This window comes from Salvelinus fontinalis, chromosome 2 (assembly GCF_029448725.1).
Source record: "Salvelinus fontinalis isolate EN_2023a chromosome 2, ASM2944872v1, whole genome shotgun sequence".
NCBI lineage: Eukaryota > Metazoa > Chordata > Actinopteri > Salmoniformes > Salmonidae > Salvelinus > Salvelinus fontinalis.
In genome coordinates, this window is record NC_074666.1 from 7,809,217 (window position 1) to 7,828,656 (window position 19,440).

A 19,440-nucleotide genomic window follows, 5' to 3' on the forward strand; every position below is an offset into this window, starting at 1 on the left:
CTAACCTATGTAACACTCACTGTCGATGTATCCGTGCAGGGCCACCATGCGCGCCCTCTCAGAACTTCCAAAGGGGGAGTAATGCAGGTCGTCAGGCAGCGAAGGAGGCATCCGGGACTGGGGGTGGCCTTGTGGGGGTCCGCTGTGCTGGGGGGTATGCTTTTTGTGTCTTGCTCTGCAGTTTTGAAACCAAACCTATGAAAATGCAATGTTACCAGCCGTGATGTGTCTGCAGCTATATTCTCAATGTTTTAGGACCATTAGTCATGCATTAACTATGCCACCTAGCATACGCTGTTATCCAAAGCAACTCACAGTTGCTTTACAGTGCAATCGCTAGCATTGCTTTAAGACGGAGTAAACAGACCTGTATGACTCTCCTGCTTAGACCCGTCATGTCTGCCAGTTTCTGCAGGGTCTGTGCATCAGGGTTGTTGTCCTGTGAAAACTGAGTCTGCATCACCTGGGAATTATAACAGAGTTTTAGAAATGTATGACCTCAGTCGCTGTTATTTTTATTCTACATCAGCTAATTGTTTAGTATAAGCTTCCATTTTTCATATTACTGCAGAGATATACGACAGCGAGCCCATTGGAATGAATGAGACACCAAACCACATCTGACAATGTAACCAACTGTCACGTTCCTGACCTATTTATGTTAGTTTTTGTGTGTTAGTTGGTCAGGACGTGAGGTTGGGTGGGCATTCTATGTTATCTGTTTCTATGTTGGTTTCGGTTTGCCTGGTATGGCTCTTGATTAGAGACAGGTGGTTTGCGTTTGCCTCTAATTAAGAGTCATATTTAGGTAGGGCATTCTCACTGTTTGTTTGTGGGTGATTGTCTCCTGTGATGTCTTCGTCGTTGTCGATGTGTTTCACTTACGGGACTGTTTGGCTGTTCGTGTGTTTCGATGTAACGTTCCTGTCCGTGAGTTTACGTTTGTTATGTGAGTTTATGTTCAGGTTCCGTTCTACTTCGTTTGTTATTTTGTAAGTTTTGAAAGTGTTTGTTTTCGTTGTCATCGGTGTTCGTTATAAAATAAAGATGGCATATTTCCCAGACTCCGCATTTTGGTCAGAAGATCCTTCTCTCCTCACCTCATCTGAGGATGAGGAAAGCGACAGCTATGACAGAATCACCCACCAACAAGCTAAGACCAAGCGGCAAGGGAAAACGAAACGGAGTAAGGGACAGGAGAGAAAGGAGCAATGGACATGGGACGATGTTTTGGATGGAAAGGGTTGCTACACTTGGGAGGAGATCCTGGCTGGGAGGGATCGCCTCCCATGGGAACAGGTGGAGGCATTGAGGAGAGCAGAGGCTACCTGGGAGAGGAACCGGAGCTATGAGGGAACGCGTCTGGCACGGAAGCCGAAAAAGCCCGTAAGTAATTCCCAAAAATTTCTTGGGGGGGGGCTAGGAGATAGTGGGCCAAGGGCAGGTAGGAGACCTGCGCCCACTTCCCAGGCTTACCGTGGAGAGCGGGAGTACGGGCAGGCGCCGTGTTACGCAGTAGAGCGCACGGTGTCTCCTGTACGAGTGCATAGCCCAGTGCGGGTTATTCCACCTCCCCGCACTGGGAGGGCTAGATTGGGTATTGAGCCAGGTGTCATGAGGCCGGCTCAACGCGTCTGGTCTCCAGTGCGTCTCCTCGGGCCGGCATACATGGCACCTGCTTTACGCATGGTTTCCCCGGTTCGCCTACATAGGCCGGTGCGGGTTATTCCACCTCCCCGCACTGGTCGGGCAACCGGGAGCATTCAACCAGGTAAGGTTGGGCAGGCTCAATGCTCAAGAGTGCCAGTACGTCTCCACGGTCCGGTATTTCCGGCACCACCTCCCCGCCCCAGCCTAGTACCTACAGTGTATACACTACGCACTAGGCTACCAGTGCGTATCCTGAGCCCTGTTCCTCCTCCACGCACTCTCCCTGTAGTGCGTGTATCTAGCCCGGTGCCTCCAGTTCCGGCCCCACGCACTAAGCTACCAGTGCGTCTCCAGAGCCCTGTACACACTGTATATTCTCCCCCTACTAATCCTGATGTGCTTGTCCTCAGCCCGGCGTCACCAGTGCCGGTACCACGCATCAGGGATAGAGTAGGCTTTGAGAATACAGTGTGCCCTGTCCCTGCTCCCCGCACTAGTAGGAAGGTGCTTGTCATTAGCACGGTGCCTCCAGTTCCGGCACCACGCACCAGGTCTACAGTGCGCCATATCCGGCCAGAGCCATCCGTCTCCCCAGCGCCATCTGAGCCATCCGTCTCCCCAGCGCCATCTGAGCCATCCGTCTCCCCAGCGCCATCTGAGCCATCCGTCTCCCCAGCGCCATCTGAGCCATCCGTCTCCCCAGCGCCGTCTGAGCCATCCGTCTGCCAGGAGCCTGCAAAGCCGCCCGTCTGCCATGAGCCTGCAAAGCCGCCCGTCTGCCATGAGCCTACAGAGCCGTCAGCCAGACAGGAGCCGCTAGAGCCGTCAGCCAGACAGGATCTGCCAGAGCCGTCAGCCAGACAGGATCTGCCAGAGCCGCCAACCAGACAGGATCTGCCAGAGCCGCCAACCAGACAGGATCTGCCAGAGCCGCCAACCAGACAGGATCTGCCAGAGCCGCCAACCAGACAGGATCTGCCAGAGCCGCCAACCAGACAGGATCTGCCAGAGCCGCCAGCGAGCCATGAGCAGCCAGAGCCGTCAGAGCGCCATGAGCGTCGAGAGTCGTCAGTCAGCCATGAGCTGCCCTTCAGCCTGAAAAGGCTAGATACCCAGAACTGCCCATCAGTCCAGAGCTGTCTCTCTGTCCGGAGCTGCCTTTCAGTCCGGAGTTGCCCCTCTATCCTAATCTCCCTCTCTATCTTCATCTATCTCTATATTCTTATCTATCCCTCTATCTTGATTTATCTCTCTGTCCCGGTGTTATCCTTATTAAATATATTATTAAGAGAATTGTGTGGGGGAAAAAAGAGGGTGGACATTCTTGGAGGGAGGAAGTTAGGATGGATTATGGTGGGGTGGGAACCGCGCCCGGAGCCTGAGCCACCACCGTGGTTAGATGCCCACCCAGACCCTCCCCTAGACTTTGTGCTGGTGCGTCCGGAGTTCGCACCTTGTGGGGGGGGTACTGTCACGTTCCTGACCTATTTATGTTAGTTTTTGTGTGTTAGTTGGTCAGGACGTGAGGTTGGGTGGGCATTCTATGTTATCTGTTTCTATGTTGGTTTCGGTTTGCCTGGTATGGCTCTTGATTAGAGGCAGGTGGTTTGCGTTTGCCTCTAATTAAGAGTCATATTTAGGTAGGGCATTCTCACTGTTTGTTTGTGGGTGATTGTCTCCTGTGATGTCTTCGTCGTTGTCGATGTGTTTCACTTACGGGACTGTTTGGCTGTTCGTGTGTTTCGATGTAACGTTCCTGTCCGTGAGTTTACGTTTGTTATGTGAGTTTATGTTCAGGTTCCGTTCTACTTCGTTTGTTATTTTGTAAGTTTTGAAAGTGTTTGTTTTCGTTGTCATCGGTGTTCGTTATAAAATAAAGATGGCATATTTCCCAGACTCCGCATTTTGGTCAGAAGATCCTTCTCTCCTCACCTCATCTGAGGATGAGGAAAGCGACAGCTATGACACCAACAACGACCATTAGAAAGTTAATAAGATAGTGAAATCACTTTGTGAAGTCATGATCATTCACTATTGACTTATTATTAGAAAGAGAAATGAGGAGACAGGGACATGAGGGGGCCTCTCTGTGACTAACCTGCAGCTGCTCAGCAGTGAAGGAGGTGCGTGCTCTCTTGGCAGGCTTGGGTTGGCTGTCCTGCTCTGACGGCACTGCCCCCTCCAGAGTGATGCCACTACCTGAGACACCACGGCACAGAGAGGGGGAGAATGAGAGGGAGAAACATAGAAAGAAAGAGACCAAAAGAAAGGGACATGAGGCAAAAGCCATATTTAAAAGCAGTGTTAACAGGGTTATACAGAGTGTTATAAAACTACATACAGTTGAAGTCGGAGGTTTACATACACCTTAGCCAAATACTCAGTTTTTCACAATTCCTGACATTTAATCCAAGTAAAAATTCCCTGTCTTAGGTTAGTTAGGATCACCACTTTATTTTAAGAATGTGAAATGTCAGAACAATAGTAGAGAGGGATGTATTTCAGCTTTCATTTCTTTCATCACATTCCCAGTGGGTTAGAAGTTTACATACACTCAATTAGTATTTGGTAGCATTGCCTTTAAATTGTTTAACTTGGGTCAAACGTTTCAGGTAGCCTTCCACAAGCTTCCACAATAAGTTGGGTGAATTTTGGCCCATTCCTCCTGATAGAGCTGGTTTAACTGAGTCAGGCTTGTAGGCCTCCTTGCTCGCACACGCTTTTTCAGTTCAGCCCACATATTGTCTATAGAATTAAGGTCAGGGCTTTGTGATGGCCACTCCAATACCTTGACTTTGTTGTCCTTAAGCCATTTTGTCACAACTTTGGAAGTATGCTTCGGGTCATTGTCCATTTAGAAGACCTATTTGCGACCAAGCTTTAACTTCCTGACAGATGTCTTGAGATGTTGCTTCAATATATCCAGATAATTTTCCTTCCTCATGATGCCATCTATTTTGTGAAGTGCACCAGTCCCTCCTGCAGCAAAGCACCCCCACAACATCATGCTGCCACCCCTGTGCTTCACGGTTGGGATGGTGTTCTTCGGCTTGCAAGCGTTCCCCTTTTTCCTCCAAACATAACAATGGTCATTATGGCCAAACAGTTCTATTTTTGTTTCATCAGACCAGAGGACATTTCCCCAAAAAGTACAATCTTTGTCCCCATGTGCAGTTGCAAACCGTAGTAGTCTGACCTTATGGCGGTTTTGGAGCAGTGGAGCAGTGGCATCTTCCTTGCTGAGCAGCCTTTCCGGTTATGTCGATATAGGACTCGTTTTACTGTGGATATAGATCTTTTGTACCCGTTTCCTCCAGCATCTTCACAAGGTCCTTTGCGGTTGTTCTGGGATTGATTTGCACTTTTCGCACCAAAGTACATTGATCTCTAGGAGACAGAACGCGTCTCCTTCCTGAGCGGTATGACGACTGCGTGATCCCATGGAGTTTATACTTGCGTACTATTGTTTAATAGATGAACGTGGTACCTTCAGGTGTTTGGAAATTGCTCCCAAGGATGAACCAGACTCGTGGAGGTCTACAACTGTTTTCTGAGGTCTTGGCTGATTTATTTAGATTTTCCCATGATGTCAAGCAAAGAGGCACTGAGTTTGAAGGTAGGCCTTGAAATACATCCACAGGTACACCTACAGTTGACTCAAATGATGTCAATTGGCTTAACAGAAGCTTCTAAAGCCATGACATAATTTTCTGGAATTTTCCACGCTGTTTAAAGGCACAGTCAACTTAGTGTATGTAAACTTCTGACCCACTGGAATTGTGATACAGTGAATTATAAGTGAAATAATCTGTCTGTAAACAATTGTTGGAAAAATTACTTGTGTCATGCACAAAGTAGATGTCCTAACTGACTTGCCAAACCTATAGGTTGTTAACAAGAAATTTGTGGAGTGTTTGAAAAACGAGTAAACTTCCGACTTCAACTGTACATGTAACAATATGACAGGGATTATACAGCTACATACATATAACCATACAGAAGATATCTTGGACAGGGACAAATACTGTACTATGTCAGAGAGCAGGATCTAGACTAGCTCTCAGCAGTGATATATATCTCTATACAGATATATACAGTGCATTCGGAAAGTATTCAGACCTCTTGACTTTTTCCACATTTTGTTACATTACAGCCTTATTCTAAAATGGTTTCATTGTTTTTTTCTTCATTATCAATCTACACACAATAGCCTATAATGACAAAGCAAAAACAGGTTTTAGAAATTTTTGCAAATGTATATATATATATACAGTATATAAAGAAAATAAATATCACATTTACATAGGTATTCAGACCCTTTACTCATTACTTTGTTGAAGCACCTTTGGCAGCGATTACAACCTCGACTCTTCTTGGCACACCTGTTTTTGTATATATCTTCTCTGCAGATCCTCTCAAGCTCTGCCAGGTTGGATGGGGAGTGTTGCTGCACATGTTTGAATCGGGTTCAAGTATGTGCTCTGGCTGGGCCACTCAAGGATATTCAGAGACTTGTCTTCGAAGCCACTCCTGTGTTGTCTTGGCTGTGTGCTTAGGGTCATTGTCCTGTTGGAAATTGAACCTTTGCCCCAGTCTGAGGTCCTGGGCACTCTGGAGCAGGTTTTCATCAAGGGTCTCTCTGTACTTTGCTCCATTAATCTTTCCCTTGATCCTGACTAGTCTCTCAGTCCCTGCCGCTGAAAAACATCCCCACAGCATGATGCTGCCACCTCCATGCTTCACCTTAGGGATGGTGCCAGGTTTCCTCCGGATGTGATGCTTGGCATTCAGGCCAAATAGTTCAATCTTGGTTTCTTCAGACCAGAGAATCTTGTTTCTCGTGGCCTGAGAGTCCTTTAGGTGCTTTTTGGCAAACTCCAAGCGGGCTGTCATGTGCCTTTTACTGAGGAGTGCCTTCCGCCTGGCCATTCTACCAAAAAGATCTGGTGGAGTGCTGCGGAGATGGTTGTCCTTCTGGAAGGTTCTACCATCTCCACAGAGGAACCCTGGAGCTCTGTCAGAGTGACAATTGGGTTCTTGGTTGCCAGCTCTAGGAAGAGTCTTGGTGGTTCCAAACTTCTTACATTTAAGAATGATGGAGGCCACTGTGTTCTTGGGGACCCTCAATGCTGCAGAAATCTTTTGGTACCATTCCCCAGATTTGTGCCTCGACACAATCCTGTCTCGGAGATCTACGGACAATTCCTTCGACCTCATGGCTTGGTTTTTGCTCTGACATACACTCTCAACTGTAGGGTCTTACAGGTGTGCGCCTTTCAAAATCATGTCCAATCAATTGAATTTGCCACAGGTGGACTCCAAGTTGTAGAAACATCTCAAGGATGATCAAAGGAAACAATATGCACCTGAGCTTAATTTAGATTGTCATAGCAAAGGTCTGAATACTTATGTAAATAAGGTATTTCTGTTTTTGTTTTGTTTTTTTACATTTGCAAACGTTTCTGAAAACCTGTTTTCGCTTTGTCGTTATGGGGTATTGTGTGTAGATTGATGAGGGGGGAAAACATATTTAATCCATTTCAGAATAAAGCTGTAACCTAACAACATGTGGGAAAGGGAAGGGGTCTGAATACTTTCTGAATGCACTGAGTATCCAACACTTTAACGACATAACATAGATTGTCCAGGTGAATCCAGGTGAAAGCTATGATCGCTTATTGATGTCACTTGATAAATCCACTTCAATCAGTGTAGATGAAGGGGAGGAGACAGGTTAAAGAAGGATTTTAAAGCCTTGAGACAATGGACACATGGATTGTGTATGTGTACCATTCAGAGTGTGAATGGGCAAGACAAAAGATTGATGTGCCTTTGAACGGGGTATGATAGTAGGTGCTATTCAAGAACTGCAACGCTGCTGGGTTTTTCAAGCTCAACAGTTCCCTGTGTGTATCACCACCCAAAGGACATCCTGTCAACTTGACACAACTGTGGGAAGTGTTGGAATCAACTTGGGCCAGCATCCCTGTGGAATGCTTTCAACACCATGTAGAGTCTATGACCTGATGAATGGACACTGTTCCGAGGGCAAAAGGGGGTGCAACTCAATATTAGGGAGGTGTTCCTAATGTTTTGTACACTCAGTGTATATATATATATATATATATATATATATACGACTAGGTAATAGAGCGCCCAATCACCACTCTCGGCAGCCCGTTTGAGGTTCTCCACCATGGTGTCGTAGTGGATCCTGCAGAGCACCTTCTCCTCCACCAGGCCAAACTCCTCCCCCGTGGACAGCTGCCTCTTGCAGGAGAAGCAGGCGAAGCACGCCAAGTGGTAGGTATTGCTCTTGGCTCGACGCACCCAGTCGCTGGCATATATCTGGCGTCCACACCGGTCACACTTTGTACCGAACCTACTGTGAGAGCGAGCGAGAGAGAGAGAGCGAGAGAGCGAGCGAGAGAGAGCGAGAGAGCGAGAGAGAGAGAGAGAGAGAGAGAGAGAGAGAGAAGGGCTGTGGCATTAATACTCTGCTATGAAGGACCTAAAACCTACAGAAAAAACAGTCAAGGTGCAGTCAGAAGTTATTAAATATGTCAACTTTACGTACAGAATATGACAATGCTTGTAGGTGAATTGAACTAGTGAAATCCATGCATTTAAATGGATGCACAATGTTAAAAGCAACATTCTGACTAAACGAAAACTTTCCTTTTATACTTACAATACCATCAGTCTTGATTGAGTGAGCTGTTTTGTCTTGTAGTAATGTGGTGCCTGCCTCTATTTCCTTAAACCTTTACGTTACCAATACATGTAATTTAAAACAAAATGTATTTTATAAATATTTTTGGGGGTCAATAGATACCCAACATAACAACAGGAGGGGCTGTGTTCGACACAGCCACTCATATAGAGCCTGTTCGCATTCCTGATTTCTGTAACGTTAATAGTGACTTAAGCTCAGAACTACTTGTTTTTTCAAGCTTGGTTCTGTTTTATAGATTGCTGTTCTGAACAATGGACAGTTCATTACCTGGCAAATGAGTATGTAGCTTAAAGTTATTTATTTTTGCAATAAATACATATTTACAATAGGCCTATATCAACAAAAAAAATACAGACTAATGATATATACACTACCATTCAAAAGTTTGGGGTCACTTAGAAATGTCCTTGTTTTTGAAAGAAAAGCAATTTTTTTGTCCATTAAATTAACATCAAATTGAACAGAAATACAGTGTAGACATTGTTAATGCTGTAAATGACTATTGTAGCTGGAAACTGCATATTTTTATATTTAAAAAAAGACTAATTGATCATTAGAAAATCCCTTTGCAATTATGTTAGCACAGCTGAAAACTGTTGTCCTGATTAAAGAAGCAATAAAACTGGCTTTCTTTAGACTAGTTGAGTATCTGGAGCATCAGCATTCGTGTGTTCGATTACAGGCTCAAAATGGGCACAGGAAGGTTGGAAAAAAGTGTTATGGACAGACTATTCTACGTTTGAGGTGTTCGGATCACAAAGAAGAACATTCGTGAGATGCAGAACAAATGAAAAGATTCTGGAGGAGTGCTTGACGCCATCTGTCAAGCATGGTGGAGGGAATGTGATGGTCTGGGGGTGCTTTGGTGGTGGTAAAGTGGGAGATTTGTACAGGCTAAAAGAGATCTTGAAGAAGGAAGGCTATCACTCCACTTTGCAACTCCATGACGCACCCCATGGACAGCACTTAATTGGAGCCAATTTCCCCCTACAACAGCAAAATGACCCAAAGCACAGCTCCAAACTATGCAAGAACTATTTAGGGAAGAAGCAGTCAGCTGATATTCTGTCTATAATGGAGTGTCCAGCACGGTCACCCTACTGAGCTGTTGTGACGTATGTTACGTAAGAAGTGCCCATCAAGCCAATCCAACTTGTGGGAGGTGCTTCAGGAAGCATGGGGTGAAATCTATTCAGATTACCTCAACAAATTGACAAATTGACAGCAAGGCTGTAATTGCTGCAAATGGAGGATTCTTTGACAAAATCAAAGTTTGAAGGACACAATTATTATTTCAATTAAAAATCATTATTTATAATCTTGTCAACATCTTGACTATATTTCCTATTCATTTTGCAACTAATTTCATGTATGTTTTCATGGAAAAAAAGAACATTTCTAAGTGACCCCAAACTTTTGAACAGTAGTGTATATATATATATTATTTTAATAGCAGGACACTGTAAAGTCCATTATCCCTATGAAGAGTATGAATTAGGCTGTTTGAGAAGGTTTAGAATCCTAAGCAACCTGCCTACAAGTACAAGTACAATAGACCATCATAGCTACTGTAGTAGGTCAAAGCTGTGTGCAGGAAAACCTTGGTAGAGCATGGGTGAAGTATACATTGTGGTGCTCATATGAATTTCCTTTCTTTACAATGTAAAAAGGGGCACATATGACAATCTAAAGTACAATAAAAGTACTACATTTATTTGATTGTTTCTGACTGCCTGGTTAAGATGTGTCATATCAACACCATAAAAGAGGGTATTGAGAGATCAGGCGTTAGTTTATTTGAACTGGCAGACAGACAGAGAAGGGCTGTAGTAATGACCAATCATAGCAAACCAGGCAGGCAGCAGACCGATTTCGCAGCAGGCAGCATCTCCCAAAAGGGTTCTTCGGATGTCCTCATAAGAGAATCCTTTTTCAATCCAGGTAGAACCATTTCGGGTTCCATGTAGAACCCTCTGTAGAAGGAATCCAAAAGAGTTTTACCTAGAACCAAAAGGGTACTACCTGCAACCAAAAAGGGTTCTTCAAAGGGTTCTCCTATAGGGACAGCCGAAGTACACGACTTTAGACCAGGGGGGCATTTGGGAATACTAAATAGGGAACAGGGTGCCATAGGGCTCTTGTCTAAAGTAGTGTACAATATAGGGAACAAGGTGCCATAGGGCTCTGGTCTAAAGTCGTGGTACTATGTAGGGAACAGGGTGCCATAGGGCTCTGTTCTAAAGTCGTGTACTATATAGGGAATAGGCTGCCAGTTGGACTGCAACCTATCCCAGTTACAGGATGATACCATGGAGTTGAATTAGTTGTAATGAGCTTGGCTTCCAAGCGCTACTGGCTCCAGTGCAGAGAGAGAAGTAGTCTGGGCTTTGTCCACTAAGAAATGACATGATGAGGTTAAGAGAGGGGTCTGAGACTGACTCTACAGACCTGCCTGGCTGGCTTTCTCTCTTCCTTCCTTCCTTCCTTCCCTGGCCTGATCACTTAAAATGCTTGGTACTCTGTAGCTCATGCATCTCCAGTTTACAGATATTGCTGCTAATGGACACAACTAAAGTGGATACAACTCATTATGCACAAATACACACAGCATGCTTTCAAAAGCCTCTGTGAAACCATTCCAAAGTGTATTGTGTACTTTAAACTGACTATCTATGGCCCTCTTTGACGACAATACAGTGTGTTGAGTAGAGGACAGAGAAACAAAGCAGTAATCTAACATGACAGCGTGTCTGTCTCAGACTCTATGACACAACACAGAGGAGTGTGTGTGTGTGTGTGTGTGTGTGTGTGTGTGTGTGTGTGTGTGTGTGTGTGTGTGCGTGCGTGCGTGCGTGCGTGCGTGCGTGCGTGTGTGTGCATATCGTCGTCTTTCTTCTTCTACACTAGCTTTGTATTTAATTATTCCTTTGTTCCAAAAACCTGGTGTTTATACTGTGTTTACACTACCGTTCCAAAATTTGGGGTCACTTAGAAATGTCCTTAAAAAAAAAAAAAGCACATTTTTTTGTCCATTAAAATAACATCAAATTGATCAGAAATACAGTGTAGACATTGTTAATGTTGTAAATGACTATTGTAGCTGGAAACGGTGGATTTTTAATGGAATTATCTACACAGGCGTACAGAGGCTCATTATCAGCAACCATCACTCCTGTGTTCCAATGGCACGTTGTGTTAGCTAATCCAAGTTTATCATTTTAAAAGGATAATTTATCATTAGAAACCCCTTTTGCAATTATGTTAGCACAGCTGAAAACTGTTGTTCTGATTAAAGAAGCAATTAAACTGGCCTTCTTTAGACTAGTTGAGTATTTGGAGCATCAGCATTTGTGGGTTCGATTACAGGCTCAAAATGGCCAGAAACAAATAACCTTTTTCTGAAACTCGTCAGTCTATTCTTGTTCTGAGAAATGAAGGCTATTGAATGCGAGAAATTGCCAAGAAACTGAAGATCTCGTACAACGCTGTGTACTACTCCCTTCACAGAACAGCGCAAACTGTCTCTAACCAGAATAGAAAGAGGAGTGGGAGGCCCCAGTGCACAACTGAGCAAGAGGACAAGTACACTAGAGTGTCTAGTTTGAGAAACAGATGCCTCACAAGTCTTCAACTGGCAGCTTCATTAAATAGTACCCGCAAAACACCAGTCTCAACGGTAGTGTATGTCAATCCTCCAGTCCGTATTTCCTTCAGGAGGAAAATCTTCTTCAGAAAGTCTTCCCCCAGCCCTCCTCTCAGCCCTCCTCTCAGCCCTCCTCTCAACTTTCCTCTCAACTTTCCTCTCAGCCCTCCTCTCAGCACTCCTCTCAGCACTCCTCTCAGCACTCCTCTCAGCCCTTCTCTCAGCCCTCCTCTCAGCCCTCCTCTCAGCCCTCCTCTCAGCCCTTCTCCCAGCCCTCCTCTCAGCCCTCCTTTCAGCACCCCCAGCCCTCCTGTTAACCCTTCTCTCAGCCCTCCTTTCAGCACCCCCCAGCCTTCCTCTCAACCCTCCTTTCAGCACCCCCCAGCCCTCCTGTTAACCCTTCTCTCAGCCCTCCTTTCAGCACCCCCCGCCATCCTCTCAGCCCTCCTTTCAGCACCCCCCAGCCCTCCTGTTAACCCTTCTCTCAGCCCTCCTCTCAGCCCTCCTCTCAGCCCTCCTCTCAACCCTCCTTTCAGCACCCCCCAGCCCTCCTGTTAACCCTTCTCTCAGTCCTCCTTTCAGCACCCCCCAGCCCTCCTGTTAACCCTTATCTCAGTCCTCCTTTCAGCACCCCCCAGCCCTCCTGTTAACCCTTCTCTCAGTCCTCCTTTCAGCACCCCCCAGCCCTCCTGTTAACCCTTCTCTCAGTCCTCCTTTCAGCCCTCCTGTTAACCCTTCTCTCAGACCTCCTCTCAGCCCTTCTCTCAGCCCTCCTCTCAGCCCTCCTCTCAGCCCTTCTCTCAGCCATCCTCTCAGCCCTCCTCTCAACCCTCCTTTCAGCACCCCACAGCACCCTCCAGCCCTCCTGTTAACCCTCCTCTCAGCCCTTCTCTCAGCCCTCCTCTCAGCCCTCCTCTCAGCCCTCCTCTCAGCCCTTCTCTCAGCCCTTCTCTCAGCCCTTCTCTCAGCCCTCCTCTCAGCCCTCCTCTCAGCCCTCCTCTCAGCCCTCCTCTCAACCCTCCTCTCAGCCCTCCTCTCAACCCTCCTTTCAGCACCCCCCAGCCCTCCTGTTAACCCTTCTCTCAGCCCTAAACGTTTTGTGGATACATTTTGGTATGCTCTGGGAATTCTGTAATCTGGGGTAGATCATCCCTGAGAGAGCTATGTTTGATTGTGCTTTACATGGAGGGAGGTAGCTAGGTCGTTGAGAGGCCTACACTGTTGAGCATGATTAGAGGGTATATTCATCTGCAAGATTATTTAACATAAACATATTACTGAGCATGGGAAAAAGTCTTATTAAATGTCCATGTTTTTTCTTCAGCAGATACCCTACTATCAAAGCATAGACTATTTCAATGCATTACAACAACGCCCTCTGTTTGTAGTCACCAGGACCAGTCTGAAATGAACATTTTCATCACAGAAGGTTGATGGCACATTCATTGTGGAGAACAGGCTTGTGCTAATGACTGGAGCAGAATCAGTGGAATATATATATATATATGCTGAGTGCTGAGAGGTGAGAGGTGAGAGGTACTGAGTGCTGAGAGGAGTGTATATATATATACACACACACATACTGAACAAAAATATAAACGCAACATGCAACAATTTAAAAGATTTTACTGAGTTACAGTTCATTTAAGGAAATCAGTCTATTTAAATAAATTCATTAGGTCCTAATCTATGGATTTCACATAACTGGGAATACAGATATGCATCTGTTGGTCACAGATACCTTTAAAAAAAGGTAGCGACGTGGATCAGGAAACCAGTCAGTATCTGGTGTGACCACCATTTCCCTCATGCATCTCCTTTGCATAGAGTTGATCAGGCGGTTGATTGTGGCCCGTGGAATGTTGTCCCACTCCTCTTCAATGGTTGTGTGAAGTTGCTGGAAATTGGCGGGAACTGGACAACTGGTACACGTCGAGCCAGAGGATCCCAAACATGCTCAATGTGTGACATGTCTAGTGAGTATGCAGGCAATGGAAGAACTTGGACATTTTCAGACTCCAGTAATTATGTACAGATCCTTGCAACATGGGGCCGTGCATTTGTAACCGGTGGGAAATGGCTAGCTAGTTAACTAATAGTGTTTCAATCGGTGACATCACTCGCTCTGAGACCTTAAAGTAGTTGTATCCCTTGCTCTGCAAGGACCGCGGCTTTGTGGAGCGATAGGTAACAATGCTTCGTGGGAGGCAGTTGTTGATGTGTTCAGAGGGTCCTTGATTCGAGCCCAGGTTGGGGCGAGGAGAGGGACGGAAGCAACCCTTTTACACATGATCATACCGAAACATGAGACGATGGCAACGAATGAATGGCACTACAATGGGCCTCAGGTTCTCGTCACGGTATCTCTGTGCATTCAAATTGCCATCGATAAAATGCAATTATGTCCACTGTCCGTATCTTATGTCTGCCCATACCATAACCCCACCGCCACCATTGGGCACTCTGTTCACAACGTTGACATCAGCAAACCGCTCGCCCATACGACGTCATACGGTTGTGCAAATCCACAGTTTCATCAGCTGTCCGGGTGGCTGGTCACAGGTGAAGAAGCCGGATGTGGAGGTCCTGGGCTGGCGTGGTTACACGTGGTCTGCCGTTGTGAGGCCGGTTGAAAGGTACTGTCAAATTCTCTAAAACGAAGTTGGAGGCGGCTTATGGTAGAGAAATTAACATTAAATTCTCTGGCAACAGCTCTGGTGGTGTCACGCCCTGGCCTTAGTATTCTTTGTTTTCTTTATTATTTTAGTTAGGTCAGGGTGTGACATGGGGAATGTTTGTGTTTTGTCGGTTTTGGGTGATTATATGGTAAAGGGGGTGTTGGGTGTATTGTATGGGTTTGTGTGTAGTGCATGTGTCTAGCGTTGTCTATGTTGGTTTAGTTGTTTAGGAGAGTCTATGGTTGCCTGAATGAGTTCCCAATTAGAGACAGCTGATTTCTGTTGTCTCTGATTGGGAGCCATATTTAGGGTAGCCATAGGCTTTCATGTGATGTGGGTAATTGTCTATGTAGAACGTTTGTAGCCTGTATGTGTATGTGCACAACGTTATTTAGCTTCACGGTCGTTTGTTGTTTTGTATAGTTTGTTAAAGTGTGTCGTGTTCGTTCATCTTCTTTAAATAAAAAGAGGAGATGTATCATTATTCCGCTGCATCTTGGTCCGTCTCTCCAGTACACGATCGTGACAGAATTACCCACCAAAGGATCAAGCAGCGTGAATTGGAGCAGTGGCCTGCTACACAGGATTATTGGAGTTGGGAGGAAATATTGGACGGAGAAGATCCATGGGCACAGCCGGGAGAATATCGCCGTCCCAAAGCTGAGCTGGAGGCAGCGAAAGCAGAGAGGCGGCGATATGAGGAGGCAGCACGGAAACAAGGCTGGAACCCCGTAAGTCAAACCCAAAAATTTCTTGGGGGAGGGCTCTCGGGTAGTTTAGTTGGGTCAGTCGGGAGACGTGAGCCAACTCCTCCTGCTTACCGTAAGGAGCCGGTGAGGGCGGATTTGGAAGTGAGCGACGCAGAGACAGTAAAGGAATTAATGGAGAAATTGGAGGAGAGAGTTATGAGGGATGTACTGGTTTGGTGCATGAGGCACGGCATCCGTCCGAATGAGCGTGTTGGTGAGTTAATGTCACCGGGAACAGCTCTCCATACTCGTCCTGAGGTGCGTGCTAGCCGTCTGGTTAAGACAGTGCCTACAGCACGCACAAAGCCTCCTGTGTGTCTCCAGAGTCCTGTGCGTCCTGTTACTGTTCCTCCACGTACTAGCCCTGTGGTGCGTGTCTCCAGCACATTACCACCAGTGCCTACACCACGCACCAAGCCTCCTGTGTGTCTCCAGAGTCCTGTACGCACTGTTCCTTCTCCCCGTACTCGTCCTGATGTGCGGGTCCTCAGCCCGGTACCACCAGTACCGGTACCACGCACAAGGCCTATAGTACGCCTTGAGAGTCCAGTATGCCCTGTTCCTTCTCCCCGCACTAGCCCTGAGAAGCGTGTTCCCAGCCCGATACCACCAGTGCCGGCACCACGCACTAGGCCTAATGTGCGTCTCCAGGGTCCAGTATGCCCTGTTCCTTCTCCCCGCACTAGCCCTGAGATGCGTGTCCCCAGCCCGGTGCCACCAGTCCCGGCACCACGCACCAGGCCTACAGTGCGCCTCAGCCGGCAGGAGTCTGCCGTCTGCACAGCGATGCCTGAACTGCCCGTCTGCCAAGCGCCATCTGAGCCATCCGTCTCCCCAGCGCCATCTGAGCCATCCGTCTCCCCAGCGCCATCTGAGCCATCCGTCTCCCCAGCGCCATCTGAGCCATCCGTCTGCCATGAGCCTGCAAAGCCGCCCGTCTGCCATGAGCCTACTGAGCCGCCAGCCAGACAGGAGCCGCTAGAGCCGCCAGCCAGACAGGAGCCGCTAGAGCCGTCCGTCAGACAGGATCTGCCAGAGCCGCCAACCAGACAGGATCTGCCAGAGCCGCCAACCAGACAGGATCTGCCAGAGCCGCCAACCAGACAGGATCTGCCAGAGCCGCCAATCAGACAGGATCTGCCAGATCAGTCAGCCAGCCATGAGCAGCCAGATCCGTCAGCTAGCCATGAGCAGACAGATCCGTCAGCTAGCCTTGAGCAGCCAGATCCGTCAGCTAGCCATGAGCAGCCAGATCCGTCAGCTAGCCATGAGCAGCCAGATCCGTCAGCTAGCCATGAGCAGCCAGATCCGTCAGCTAGCCATGAGCAGCCAGATCCGTCAGCCAGCCATGAGCAGCCAGATCCGTCAGCCAGCCATGAGCAGCCAGATCCGTCAGCCAGCCATGAGCAGCCAGATCCGTCAGCTAGCCATGAGCAGCCAGATCCGTCAGCTAGCCATGAGCAGCCAGATCCGTCAGCTAGCCATGAGCAGCCAGATCCGTCAGCCAGCCATGAGCAGCCAGATCCGTCAGCCAGCCATGAGCAGCCAGATCCGTCAGTTAGCCATGAGCAGCCAGATCTGTCAGCCAGTCATGGGCCGTCCCTCAGTCCGGAGCTGCAGTCCCTCAGTCCGGAGCTGCCATTCCTCAGTCCGGAGCTGCCATTCCTCAGTCCGGAGCTGCCATTCCTCAGTCCGGAGCTGCCCCTTATCCTGGTGCTGCCCCTTATCCTGGTGCTGCCCCTTACCCTGGTGCTGCCCCTTACCCTGGTACTGCCCCTTACCCTGGTACTGCCCCTTACCCTGGTACTGCCCCTTACCCTGGTACTGCCCCTTACCCTGGTACTGCCCCTGACCCTGGTACTGCCCCTTACCCTGGTACTGCCCCTTAGTCCGGAGCTGCCCCTTAGTCCGGAACTGCCCCTTAATGCTATGGGGTTAATGTGGAGGGGGGTCATTTGGAGGAAGCTAAGGAGGCGGTTAGGGACTATGGTGACGTGGGGACCACAACCAGAGCCGGAGCCGCCACCGTGGATGGAAGCCCACCCAGACCCTCCCCTAGACTGTGTAATGGTGCGCCCGGAGTTCGCACCTTAAGGGGGGGGTTATGTCACGCCCTGGCCTTAGTATTCTTTGTTTTCTTTATTATTTTAGTTAGGTCAGGGTGTGACATGGGGAATGTTTGTGTTTTGTCGGTTTTGGGTGATTATATGGTAAAGGGGGTGTTGGGTGTATTGTATGGGTTTGTGTGTAGTGCATGTGTCTAGCGTTGTCTATGTTGGTTTAGTTGTTTAGGAGAGTCTATGGTTGCCTGAATGAGTTCCCAATTAGAGACAGCTGATTTCTGTTGTCTCTGATTGGGAGCCATATTTAGGGTAGCCATAGGCTTTCATGTGATGTGGGTAATTGTCTATGTAGAACGTTTGTAGCCTGTATGTGTATGTGCACAACGTTATTTAGCTTCACGGTCGTTTGTTGTTTTGTATAGTTTGTTAAAGTGTGTCGTGTTCGTTCATCTTCTTTAAATAAAAAGAGAAGATGTATCATTATTCCGCTGCATCTTGGTCCGTCTCTCCAGTACACGATCGTGACAGGTGGTCATTCCTGCAGTCAGCATGCCAATTGCACGCTCCCTCAAAACTTGAGACATCTGTGGAATTGTGTTGTGTGACAAAACTGCACATTTTATTGTCCTCGGCACAAGGTGCACCTGTGTAATGATCTTTGATTGGGCCAGAATATCAATCGCAGCAAAATCTGCAGAGCTGCAATTGTTGTTTGCCCCATATATATAACATTCTGTTGGTAGCAAGAATTTTGTTTCATAATTAAAATAGAAAAAGTGTTGTTTTAGTGTATCACTTCATACACCATTGTTGCCATGGAATCGGTACATCGAAAGTCTCACTGTGTTCACTTACCTCCCTGACTTCACCTGTCAGACAATCTGACATCGCTAGTCTCTCGTTCCTCTATCCAGGTCTGGTTTCACTCATTGCTTGCTCCTCTCGGATTCTAGGGAGACCTCATCAGGGCCTGGCAGGAAGAGGGCGGGCAGCGGGGCGGGCTGATGAGGAGTGTTGGATACATACGGCAGCTTGCCCCTCAAACACACTGTCGCCTCTAACCCCCATGCTCGCCGCTGCCTCCCCTTCAACACGGCAGCACAGACGGCCACTCAGGTTACCATGTCAGCATCCCAGGGTGCCCCTGATTAGCGGTGCTTTGCAACTTCCTGTGTGGCCTGCGGCTCACAAACTGCTCACGGCTTGCAGGCTGGCTGGCTGTTTTTCTGGTTAAAAGAGAGGGTTTAGGTACTACAGCGTGTGTTCTGTCCTGTACCCCCTCCGCCCCCTGCTCACTCCTACCCCCCCCCAGGCAGAGTAAACCCACACTGATTTCCTGCTATTACGCCCCATTACAGCAGCTGTCAGTCCAGAGCCAGATGAGAGACTGACACAAACAATAAATATCTCCTTGTTTTTCTGTCCAGGGCCAGAATGTAAGGAGGCCATTGGGTCTGGTTTGCTCTGGTCCTCTCAGAACTCACACCAGTCATCAATCTTTTCTATAGCAGGTTGGCTGGTTGCTGGTTCAAACCAGTAAGGTTGAGGGGATTCAATCAACCCACTGTGGATACACCTGACCAATCAATGGCTACAATCCTCGTACACAAACCAACCCCACATTCGGGGATGCTTTTGGTCCCAACCGCAATAGTCTCTTGTGAAAGCTGATTTGGTTCTGGGTGCCGAGATTCCAACCACAACAATGACATAACCTCACTGGTATTGTACGGCTTTGAACCATGTCGCATTTCACAATATAAAATCCTGAATTTCATATTTCTTATAATCCTCCCACTGTAGGTAATAGAAGAGGTTTGAGGCTAAATGGTGAATGGGGCCTTATGATGTCATGGGGAACGGGGCCTTATGATGTCATGGGGAACGGGGCCTTATGTTGTCATGGGGAACGGGGCCTTAT

At 47.5% G+C, this 19,440-nt stretch overlaps 1 protein-coding gene across 1 annotated transcript in view; it reads right to left on the reverse strand.

Moving 5' to 3' along the window:
* LOC129811067 (LIM/homeobox protein Lhx6-like) overlaps positions 1-19,440 on the reverse strand; it is a 33,591-nt gene that overhangs the window by 3,921 nt on the left and 10,230 nt on the right. Inside the window, exons 5-8 of the mRNA XM_055862202.1 lie at positions 7,815-8,035; positions 3,749-3,849; positions 368-463; positions 6-195 (exon numbers count right to left, since the gene is read on the reverse strand). Coding sequence (XP_055718177.1) covers positions 6-195; positions 368-463; positions 3,749-3,849; positions 7,815-8,035 — 608 coding nt within the window. The remainder of the gene's footprint in view (positions 1-5; positions 196-367; positions 464-3,748; positions 3,850-7,814; positions 8,036-19,440) is intronic.